The sequence below is a fragment of the Corythoichthys intestinalis genome, chromosome 17 (genome assembly GCF_030265065.1).
Source record: "Corythoichthys intestinalis isolate RoL2023-P3 chromosome 17, ASM3026506v1, whole genome shotgun sequence".
Classification (NCBI taxonomy): Eukaryota; Metazoa; Chordata; class Actinopteri; order Syngnathiformes; family Syngnathidae; genus Corythoichthys; species Corythoichthys intestinalis.
Genome location: NC_080411.1, coordinates 6231255 through 6243830, shown reverse-complemented (window position 1 = coordinate 6243830; position 12576 = coordinate 6231255). Strand labels below are relative to the sequence as shown.

The 12576-nt window shown below is 39.7% G+C and overlaps 1 protein-coding gene across 3 annotated transcripts in view; it reads left to right on the top strand.

Moving 5' to 3' along the window:
- The window catches only part of ap3b1a (adaptor related protein complex 3 subunit beta 1a), a 109123-nt gene that overhangs the window by 1477 nt on the left and 95070 nt on the right, over positions 1-12576 (top strand). For all 3 annotated transcript variants that reach the window (XR_009061093.1, XM_057818764.1, XM_057818765.1), the window contains exons 2-5: positions 10836-10911; positions 10982-11056; positions 11146-11241; positions 11304-11464. Coding sequence is in view for 2 of the 3 variants with exons in the window: in XM_057818764.1 (XP_057674747.1) it covers positions 10836-10911; positions 10982-11056; positions 11146-11241; positions 11304-11464 (408 nt within the window). In the remaining variant the exon portion in view is untranslated. The remainder of the gene's footprint in view (positions 1-10835; positions 10912-10981; positions 11057-11145; positions 11242-11303; positions 11465-12576) is intronic.

Here is a 12576-nt window from a genome sequence, read left to right as displayed (position 1 = left end):
TAATCACCACATTATCTGGCAGATTAATCTATCGTGAACTCATTCACTGCCAGTGGTCATTTTTCACTGCCATTGATGGCATTAGATTGCAGCGACTAATGGCAAAATTGGATTTATTGCATGATTATGAAGCAGACTAATCAATTGGCTTGAGTATAAAACAAGGACAAACATCAAAAAATCAGCTTAAAAAAAACTAAGAAAATTAGCTCTTTGTGAAAAATCTCAATAAAGGTACAGAAACGAGGGTGGGGAAAACATGACCTTCTTAGCTTCTCAGGGCCGTTGAGTGGCAGGCGGGAATGTCACACTTTATTGTAAATATTTCTGTCGTCAGAAGTACATGTTTAGAAATGATGACTCGCGTTCTCCAACACGAAAACATATAAAAGTGAATTAGGAAGTTGTTGTTTGTGGATTTGTTTTTTTGCAAGGTAGCACAAAACAAAATTTTAATCTATTTGAATTAAGACAAGATGGTAAATGGTAAATGGTGTTATACTTATATAGCGCTTTTCCACCTTTCAAGGCGCTCAAAACGCTTTACACTATCTATGTACCATCATTTTCGCACTGTTAGGCGCACCTGACTATAAGCCGCCAACCACCAAATTTGGCACAAAAACGGCATTTGTTCACAGATAAGCCGCACTGGACTATAAGCCGCAGCGGTCCTCACTGTATTATGGGATATTTACACCAAACAATACCAACCGGTAACACTTTATTTGACAGCATCATCATAAGACTGTCATAAGAACAAATGAACCACCATGAAGCTATGAAGCAATGGCTGCAAAGCTTCATTGCTTCAAGAGGCTTCATTTGGCCATCACTGCTCCTTTGGGAGAGAGAGTCAACCTCTGCTGCCAGCTGCTGTTAACACTTTTGTTGCCCAACATACCTCCGAGTATCCATTGCGGCGCTACAGATGTAAATAACAATCAAAATTCATGTTCTGTGATAATAATTTCTTCAGCTACTCTTCCAGTTGTTTCATTAATTGATAGTTATGGTATTTGGTAACACTTTATTCGTCAGTAGTGTCATATGACTGTCATTAGAGAATCATAATTATGACATTACAATGTCATGAGCATTTACGAGCATTTATAATGCTTATACCTAGGGTTGTTCCGATCATGTTTTTTTGCTCCCGATCCCGATTGTTTTAGTTTGAGTATCTGCCAATCCTGATATTTCCAGAGCCGATTGCTTGTTTTTGCTCCCAATTCAATTCCAAAAATTCCCGATAATTTTTCCCGATCATATACATTTTGGCAATGCATTAAGAAAAAAATGAATAAAACTCGGACGAATGTATACATTCAACATACAGTACATAAGTACTGTATTTGTTTATTATGACAATAAATCCTCAAGATGGCATTTACATTATTAACATTCTTTCTGTGAAAGGGATCCACGGATAGAAAGACTTGTGACTGTGTATATTGTGACTAAATATTGCCATCTAGTGTATTTGTTGAGCTTTCAGTAAATGATACTGTAGCCTTGCCCAAATGCATGATGGGAAGTGGAACCATGACTGTGCGTAGTGCTACCAATTGATATATCTTCTCTGCGTTGGGGAGTAATATAAGGTGTTAAGAAAAAGATCAGTTGCGACCTTGCTTCCCCACATTGCTTCCAATGATCTTTCTAATCATAGGGAGAGGGATTGTAAGGCTTTAGCTAATTAAAAATTGGCTTCAAAGGCTGTCAAACTTCACTCTACTCAATTTACGCTGCCTTTTATCTCTCTATATAGGTAAAACGGTGCCATTACAGATTGAGCGCGACAATGCGTGAGGGGGTCGTGCAGCGCATGCAGTAATTGCGTTAAATATTTTAACGTGATACATTTTTTTAAAAATTAATTACCGCCGTTATCGGGATAAATTTGATAACCCTACCTTAAGCCTACACTAAAGACTCTGGATGAGTGTAACATATTATGTCTGTAACGTTAAATACAATTAGTAAACGATTTAATTAAAAAATATATGTATATTAAAAAAAGGCATGGCCGATATTTTTTTGCTGATTCCGATACTTCGAAAATGACGTGATCGAACCCGATCAATCGGGATGCTGATGGATCGGGACATCTCTACGTATAACAGATATCCATTTAGCCTTATCCGGCAAATTATATCTTTATTGAATGGCTGTAACAGATTCAAGCTGGACATAAATGGATTTAGTGACCTAATTTGCCTAATGACACTTAATGACATAATTATTCAGTAATGCCCATGATAGTGTCATGTCATAATTATGACGGTCTTATTGCAGTCTTATGACCCCACTGTCAAATAAAGTGTCACCGATTAACTCAAATAAATCAACAAAATAAGCCGCACTGGACTAAAAGCCGCAGGATTCAAAATGAAGTAAAAAAGTAGTGGCTTATAGTCCGAAAATTACGGTATTTGGAAACATAAAAAACTGCTTTTTTTTTTGTTGTTTTGATTATGATATATGTAAAAATTCTTGATTAATTATCTTTGTCTTAGTTTTTTCCAGAGCCAATGTTGGTGGGTGATAACAACCACCCAGGCTACGTTCACACTGTATAGCCGCATAAATGCGACCTACACTGCTGGTCAAAAGTATTGGCACCCATGCAATTCTGTCAGATACTGCTCAATAAAAATGATTGCAATTACAAATGCTTTGGTAGTAGTATCTTCATTTATTTTGCTTGCAATGAAAAAACACAGAATGGAAAAAAACCCAAAATAAATCAATAAATCATAAATCAATCAAAAAATTGGCCGGACAAAAGTATTGGCACTCTCAGCCTAATGCTTGGTAGCACAACCTTCAGACAAAATAACTGAGAACAACCGCTTCCGGTATCCATCAATGAGTTTCTTACGATGCTCTGCTGGAATTTTAGACCATTCTTCTTTGGCCAACTGCTCCAGGTCTCTAAGATTTGAAGGGTGCCTTCTCCAAACTGCCATTTTCAGATCCCTCCACAGGTGTTCTATGGGATTCAGGCCACTTTAGAAGTCTCCAGTGCTTTCTCTCAAAACATTTTCTAGTGCTTTTTGAAGTATGTTTTGGGTCACTGTCCTGCTGGAAGACCCATGACCTCTGAGGGAGACCCAGCTTTCTCACACTGGGCCCTAAATTATGCTGCAAAATTTGTTGCTAGTCGTCAGACTTCATAATGACATGCCCACGGTCAAGCAGTCCAGTGCCAGTGAAAGCAAAGCAACCCCAAAACATCAGGGAACCTCCACAGGGCCATGGGTTTTACACTTATTGCGCACGGCAGACACAGGAACATTCAGGTCTTTGGAGATAGTACAGGTTGACACTGTTGTAACCTCGAACTGCAGGACAGCTTGAACCTATTTTGGATGTCAGTCGAGGTTCTTTATCCACCATCCGCGCAATCTTTCATTGAAATCTCTCGTCAATTTTTCTTTTCTGTCCACATCTAGTGAGGTTAGCCACAGTGCCATGGGCTTTACGCTTATTAATGACTCTGCACACGGTAGACACAAGGACATTCAGATCTTTGGAAATGGGCTTGTAGCCTTGAGATTGCCCATGCTTCCTCATAATTTTGCTTCTCAAGACAGTTATTTGGTCTTCTTTTCTCCACGCTCAATGTGGCACAGACAAGAACACAGGACAGAGGTTGAGTCAACTTTAATCGATTTTAACTGGCTTCAAGTGTGATTTTATCATTGCCACCACCTGTTATGTGCCACAGGTAAGTAACAGGTGATGTAAATTACACCAATTAGAGAAGCATCACATGATTTTTCAAATGGTGCCAATACTTTTGTCCGGCCCATTTTTGGAGTTTTGTGTAAAATGATTATGATTTCTTTTTATTCATTCTTTTTTGTGTTTTTTTCATTGCAAGCAAAATAAATGAAGATATCACGACCAAAGCATTTGTAATTTCAATCATTTTCTGTGAGAAATTGAGCATTATCTGACAGAATTGCAGGGGTGCCAATACTACGACGTAGTCCTTTTTCTTCCTTTTATTTGGCCCTAATACGTACTACATTACCACAACAATAATAGTCCTTCTGTCAACGGACCCATTTCAAGGAGTAGGGGCGAAATTATAATAGTCGTGTAAAGTTTTACTTGTTTCTGTGAGGTGAATACCATAGTTTTTTTGTTGTTGTTGTTTGTGTACTACATTTCCACACAAATGCACGTTGAGGTACCATTAATTTAAGGTATAAGAGTCATTTTTGGAGTGTCCCAGAGCTCGCGAAACTTGGGGGGGGGGAGAGCGCATTTATCAAAGTTTCGTCAGCCGTGATTGCATATATCCGTCCACCGAAACAGCCTGATAGCACAGATACAAGTACACCTGCCCCTTGTTGACGCAGTTAGCGCGGCGGCGCTCTGAAAATAGAGCAAGGCTCTATTTTGGGCTCCGCCTCTCGGCGCAAGTTCATTCGAACTTGGCCTTCCGTCCAAGACGGCCATCCACTGTATGGGAAAGAGGAGAGAAGTCGGTATTGGCTTACTTTATTGTGTAATCAATAATAAAGAAAAACAATAACAAAATGCCAGCGGGCTGCCGCGAAATGCGACCACTATCTCTCGCTATTTTGCCCGTTCTCCCATTCTTCGTACTTGCTTCCCCCTGCGTCACAGCTCCCTAGTCCAATCGTCTCTTAAGGGGGCCACACATAGTTACGGACGTTACAATACACAATGAATAGGTTGCCGCTGAACTCTTCACACTCGGCTGCCGTTAGTTTGAAACGGCCTTAAAAAAAAAAAAATCTCATTTGCAAGGCGTGGCTGCTTTATTTTGGTGTGGCGGTGCGCCACAATCGCTTGTCTGTAGGGGAAACCCTTTATGCTATTGTTAAGCCACAACTGGATTCATTACATCATTACTATTCATCCTGCAGACAGCCGCTGGAAACAGAAATGTCATTTAATCCATCGCAGGGGACCGGGAGATCATGATTTTACGACACTGTGCGCTGGTCCTCTTACTTAAGGCAAAACACTAGCGCACTAGTTAGCCTGTGTCGCTAAAATCGACCAAAACTGAAATTTTACCTAGTGTTGCTTTAAGTTTTATTTATTTTTAATTAAAAAAAAACTATATTTTTATTTAAAAAGAATAAATAAAAGATTAAAAAAAGGTTGATATTCTACTATTTGTGTGGTCCCTGCTGAAAGTAGACTATTATCTTTTTAAATTAGATATTTGCAAACATCTGCTTTTGCTTTGGAGAGCAGTTACCATACAGTAATTCCGTAATTGCCATAATCCAACTTTTCTCTGCACAACTACTTGGCCAAACCAAAATGCTAAAATGTTAAGACCAGAGTAATCGAACAGAAATATTATGTGATGTACTGCAGAAGAATGTTAGCGTGGCGTGTCAGTCTTGTGACTTCATTTGCCAAAGTCAATAAAAAGAAGGCGAGCAGTGAGCGGCGCAAACAAAGCCGTCCAGATAGAGAAGCAAAGCGGAGCCGGCGTCTGGATGGACGCGCGCCTGACTAAGATCCGCTCGGAAGCGGCTGTCGCCGTCAGGTCAGCCGTGATGTCGGCCGAGCACTTGCAGTTGTCCTTCAAGGCTGACTTGAGCCAAGAAGAACGTATCTTGACGCTCAGCGCCAAAAAGTCGCACGTAGACGGGTACGGCAGCGTTTTTTGTTGTTTTTTTTTGCTTGCTCTTCTGGATTTTGACTTATTGTCTGCCATTGACGGCGATAGACGTCCCATCCATTTGAACTTGAACAGGCTGCAAGACTTTGATTGGTTGTGAATTAGTTAATGATACATTAACCTGTCGATTACTTTTGCGATTAATTTGACAGAATTATCTGTTGTTTAATTTTGAGATTAATCTGTGAATTTTATCGCTGACAGTGGTTCTGAAACATGATCATTTTCAGTGACCGGGATCATGATAGATTAATCAGCCAAATAGTTATGCAGTTAATTGATGGATTTGATGGATTCATCTGTTGACCAAATTGTGATTAATTTCCTGAACTCTTTAATTAATTGCATTGTGACTGGCAAGGCAATGAAACATGGTCTATGGCAGTGAATGAGTTAATATCACATTAACCTGCCAATTATTTTGCAAAAAATTGATGGAATTATGTTGCTTAATTTTACAATTAATCCATGAATTCTGTCTCCAAAAGTGGCACTGAAATATGATCATCAGTGAACGAGATCGTGATAGGTTAATCAGACATGTAAGAATGCAGTTATATGCTGAATTTGATAATTATTCTGTTGACCAAATTGTGAATAATTTCCTAAATGTATTGCAAAATGGCCAACAAGGCACTGAAACATGGTCATTGGAAGTGAAGGAGTTGATGATACATACTGTAAATCTGTCAATTAATTTTGAAATCAAATGATGAATCATCTTTTGCTTAATTGTGAGATTCATCTAATTTGATGATTAATCCATGAATTCTGTCGCCTACAGTGGCACTGAAACATGATCACTGTCAATGAATGAGTTCATGATAGCTTAATCAGACAATGATTATGCGATTAATTGTGGAATTTGATAGATTAATTTTGCCTAAACGTGAATAATCTCCTTAATTCTTTAATTAATCGCCAAATGACTGTCAATGGCAGTGAAACATGATAACGGTACTTTGCTGGCAACCTGTCCAGTTTCACATACATATATCCAGTGGTATGAAAAGGTATCTGAACCTTTTGGAATTTCTCACATTTCTGCATAAAATCACTATTAAATGTGATCTGATCTTTGTCAAAATCACACAGATGAAAAAACTGTGTCTACTTGAACTAAAACCACCCAAACATTGATAGGTTTTCATATTTCAATGAGGATTGCATGCAAATAATGACAGAAAGGGGAAAATAACTAAGTGAACCCTCTGTCTAAGGAGACTTAAAGAGCAATTGAAACCAATTTTTACCAAAAAATTTAAGTCGGGTGTGTGCCCAATCACTGATGAGTGGTTTAAAGCTGCCCTGCCTACGATAAAACACACACCACCCCTGCCTACGATAAAACACACACCTGGTAAGAAGTGTCATGATGAGAAGAATTGTCTGATGTGCATCATGGCTCGGTCAAAAGAGCTGTTTGAAGACATGCGATCAAGGATTGTTAATTTGTATAAAGCTGGGAAAAGATACTAAACCATCTCTAAAAATCTGGATGTCCATCAATTGATAGTCAGAGAAGTTGTCTACAAATGGAGAGAGTTTGGAATTGTCCTCTCCCAAGGAGTGGCCGTCCACCAAAGATGATGTCAAGAGTTCAGCACAGAATACTCAGAGAGGTAAAAAAGAACCCTAGAGTACCTGCTAAAGACTTAAAGAAATCACTGGTACAGTCCAATATCTATGTGCACACATCAACTATATGTAAAACTACGGCCAAGAATGTTGTTCATGGGAGGACTTCACAGAGGAAGCCACTGCTGTCTAAAAAAAGAAAAATTGTTGCTCGTTTAATGTTCGCAAAAAGGCTCTCCACAGAGGTTCTTGCAAAATATCTTGTGGAATGATGAAACCAAAGTTGAATTGTTTGGGAGTAACACACGTCTTGTGTGGAGAAAAATGGAACAGCTCACCAACATCAACACCTCATCCCCATCGTGAAGCATGGTGGAGGGAGCATCATGATTTGGGGCTGTTTTGCTACCTCAGGGGCTGGACAACTTGCAATCATTAATGGAAGAATGGATTCAAAAGTTCATCAGGATGTTTTGCAGGGAAACCTGAGGCTGTCCATCAGACAGTTGAAGCTAAAAAGAGGATGGATGCTGCAGCAAGACAATGATCCAAAACACAGAAGTAAATTAACTTCAGAATTGTTTCAGAAGAACAAAATACACGTTCTGGAGTGGCCAAGTCAAAGTACAGACTTGAACCGCATTGATATGCTCTGGCATGGCCGAAAGACAGCGATTCTTGCCAGACATCTCAGGAATCTGACTGAACTACAGCAATTTTGTAGAATTGGCCAAGATTAGTCCTGATCGATGTGCCAGACTGATCTGCAGCTACAGAAAGTGTCTGGTTGAAGTTATTGCTGCCAAAGGGGGGGCACAAAATATTAAATGCGATGGTTCACTTACTTATTTTTCCCCCTTCTGTTATTGTTTGCATACTGTCCTCATTGAAATATAAAAACCTATAAATGTTTTGGTGGTTTTAGTGAAAGCAGACAGTTTTTTTCATCTGTGTGATTTTGACAAAGATCAGATCACATTTGATGGTGATTTTATGCGGAAATGTAAGGAATTCCAAAAGATTCAGATGCTTTTTTCATACCACTGTATACAATTGTTTTTAGATTATTTACTTTTGACAACTAGAAAGATTACAATTGTGTGTGATGGTGGGGGTGGAAATCTGAAACACAACTTTATATTTTTAAACATGCTTGAAGCTTTGACATTTTGTGTTTTTCTGATATCGAAAAGAACTGATGGAATTCTCAAGAATTTCAAGCACAACAGAGGTCTTGAGTATAGGTGGACAATGCTGTCCTAGTGTTAGCGTTAGCTCAGGAATGAGCTGCTGTAGCATGCCACTGATTAACGCCAGTTGTTTGGTTGCGGCGGAATCGGGCCGCTTATCACACATTTGTTTGTATGGAAGACCAAGAATGCCAAAGTTAAATAAATAAATAAATGCATCATTGAATAAATTATTAAATGATTTTTTTTGAATATGTTCTTTTAAATATTTGTTCATTTCGAAAGAAATTTATTTCCAGTTTATTTTTATTTACATTAATTTTAGATTTTTATGTTTTTTTTAAATACGTTTTAATTTTTTTTTTCAGCATTTATTCAACATTGATCTGAATATTTTCAATAAACATTTGTTATTTCTATTTTTATGTTTTTACTTACTTACTTTTTACCTTTTTACTTGTTCTTACTTTTATTTATTATTTTTTTATTTTGGCACGCTTGTTCCTTTGCCCATCATGACCTGATTTTGATTAAATTTAATCATTAAACATTAAAATAAATATCTGAAAATTTAAATAGTATTTTGATAAATCAATTGAAAATCAAATCATTGAAATAAAAATTAAAATAAATGATGACAATGAAATAAATAAATTGAAATATACAAATCAAAATTTTAAAAAAATATGTATATATCTAAAAATATATATATCTAATGACTAGACATCGACCGATATGAGTTTTTCAGGACCGGTACTGATTATTAGTAGTTAGAGGGGCCGATAGCCGATTTTTAGAGCCGATATTCATTTCAAGTAAAAATTGTACTGTACAATATTATTTTAATCTTTTGTTCTTTTTTGTCTTTTTGTGTCTTTGTTTTACCTGCCTAGGGACCGCGGATGAAAATTAGCATTTTTTGCTACAATCTGGCATATTTGCCTCTTTTAGATGTTCATCAATGTGCATATTAAAGAAATAAATTGTAAAAATTGGCATAAAAAAACTGAATAGTGAGAACACTGAACTTCATTGAAATGCCGAAAACATGTTTATTGAATCACACAAATGAAAAAAATAGCTCCATAAGTGCCACAATTTCCTATACTCAGACACATCTCTTATTAAGTAGAATAAAATGTTAAATAAATAGCTCTCCGTAAGAAAAGGGTTATTCAAAAAAAAAAAAAAAATTAAACATCTTACTGTCCCACTGTGCCACCTTCATAATGTAGATTATTTTTAAACAAGAATAACTTAGAAAAATGCTTGTCTTAGTTTATGCTTCATTGAGTGAGTCCAGTCAAAGCCGTTCACTGCTGAGAACAGCCGTGCACACACACACACAATGATTTGCCACAGCACACTAGTGTTTAACAAGCCAAACGACGATTGACACATTCGGCGTCTTTGAAGGTAGCGATGCCATGCTTTTCTGTCAAGATCAAATCTTCAACGCCTGTCAATCATTGTTAACTTGAACAAGCAAAACTCTCAGTGCACTGCTGGCTAGGGCTGAAGCAATCGATTATTTTAGTCGTCAATTAATCGATGAACTAGTTAGTTCGAATAATCGAGTAATCAGATATGGGACATAAAAAATTAAAATTCCTGAGCTGAGGCTCAAACAGCAGAAAAAAATAATGTTCTAAGTACAACAAAGAACAACTGGCTAGGTTACAGAGCAAAAGTCTGCTAGCTTAAATGCTATATAATGATAAGGGTTTTTTTTTCCCTGAACAAATGGTTCAAAGATATTCCCTCAAAAAACAGCTAAATATACCTATAAAGTAAATTACGAATGCATTAAAAAAAAACATTAGCTCAAAGAAAAAAACTTGGCTTATGTTGGTTTTAACAGGGACCAGCTGGATTCAGCCATGTGATATGACTTATGTCATAATCACTCTTGCTTCTAGAGGGCAAATCAATAATCAATAAAACTAAATGCAAACAGTTTCAAAACCATTACAACACCACTTTAATTAAACGAATACTCAAAGCAGCAAAATTTTGATTCGAATCGTTTTCGATTAATCGATTAATCGTTGCAGCACTACTGCTGACCAAGAAAAGCAGCAGGAGGGAGAGTGAGGCTTTATTAGCTGAGGCAGAAAAACATAAATATATATATTTTTAGTTAAAAACCCGATAATTTTCATCCGATTCCGACACTGTGAAAAATGGCGTGATCCCAAGTCCCTATCCCTAGTTTTAAATTGACTTTTTCATATCGGCTGGTCAGATTTAAAAAAAAAAAAAAAAGGCTGATACCGATATACGTCAAATTTTCAAATATCGGCTGGCCAATATATCGGTCTATCTCTTCTAATGACACATTAAACTTGAATGTTGGCGCGCCATTCCGTTTGTTTTGTGTCCTTCAGGAATGAAGACCTGAAAGAAATGCTGGAGAGCAACAAGGAGTCGCTCAAACTTGAGGCCATGAAGAGGGTGGTCGGGGTGAGTGTTCTGAAATCGACCTGAATGTTAAGCTAGCTTAGCATTACCTTGCATAATATTTTCTCCGCAGCTGATTGCGAAAGGAAAGAATGCATCCGAGCTGTTTCCCGCCGTGGTGAAGAACGTGGCCAGTAAGAACATCGAGGTATGACAGTCAACAAAAAATACTGGCACATTTATACATAATTCAGTGCAATGTTATTTAGAGATTAACTTTGCGTGTTGGTTTGTTAGCTGAAGAAGCTGGTGTACGTGTACTTGGTGAGGTATGCGGAAGAGCAGCAGGACCTGGCCTTGCTCTCCATCAGTACCTTCCAGCGGGCCCTCAAGGTATACCAAGGTGACCTGGTAAACAGGAGCGTAGGGTGTCGTTGACATTTATTTTGCAATAGGACCCAAACCAGTTGATCCGGGCCAGTGCACTGAGGGTTTTGTCTAGCATCCGCGTGACCATCATCGTCCCCATCATGATGCTGGCCATTAAGGAGGCCGCCGCCGACCTGTCTCCTTACGTCAGGAAGACCTCCGCCCACGCTATCCAGAAGCTTTACAGGTACAGCCATTTGAAAAAATTACACAACCCATTAAATATGCAGTTCTGTTTTAAGAAATGTTCACATATCAATGTCTGATCTTGTTTTTTTTTTTATCCCTGGAAAAGAAAGTGATTTAAGTGCAGGTAAACAACAAAAATTAACACTGTTTTCACTCATTAAGCCAAATACATCAACAAAATGCTTATTCTAACTGAGGAAAAAGTTAGGACACCCTACCACTTTATAGCTACTGTTACCCCCTTTGGCTGAAATAACCTCAGTGAGACGCTTTTTGTAGCCATCTACCAGTCTTTGACATCGGTCTGAAGAAAGTTTGCCCCACCCGTCAATACTTTCAACAGTGACTGACTGTTAAAGTGAGAGAAAACCCCATGGTGAGATCTAAGGAGCTGTCTAAGCTGTCACCACACACATCATACTCCACAGGAGAGCTCCGGCAAAGGGCGGTGGGACAAGCGGCTGGGCAGAAACTCCATGCTGCGGTCCCATTGCCCCAAGCCAAGCTCTCCTATTTTAATGCATACATTGCACTACCCTCCCCTCACACCTCCATCACGGTGCTGGGTGATGGCTGCCAGTCGGGAACCTGGCAGCCACAGTAATAGGGTGGTAGGTGGGTCCCACACTTTTTCTATATGGCGTGGCTCCCGGGGTGTGGCCTCCCCTCTGCCTCTGCTGCCGGCCGCGGGAGTGGGTTGGGGGGTCGGGTCTCCGATCTTGCATCGTCCCGTGGCAGTACCTGAGCGTTCTCCTGCCTCCGCCTTCCCCTCTCTTCTCTGGCTGGGCATCCACCCTGCGCTCCGTCGCTGGCTGGGCGCCGGTGTATCAGCGGGGTGTCGCCTGCACCGGCGGGGGACCCTGCCTTGCCTGGGGCTTGGTGGACCGCTGGGGGTCCCGCGGCGTGCCGTGCCGGTTGGGGGGCTGTGGCTCGTGGCCCGGGTGGGCGGGCGGGGGTGGGTGTAGGCGTGGGGTTGGTGATGCGTCCCCTCCTGCCATCCCTGAAGGCCGGTTGATGGGCGCGCAGGTGGCCCAGGGGACCACCCTGGGTCCCGGGGGGGGGGGGGGGGGGGGGGGCGATGGCTCCTTTCCTGGGCGGCGGGAGGAGGGA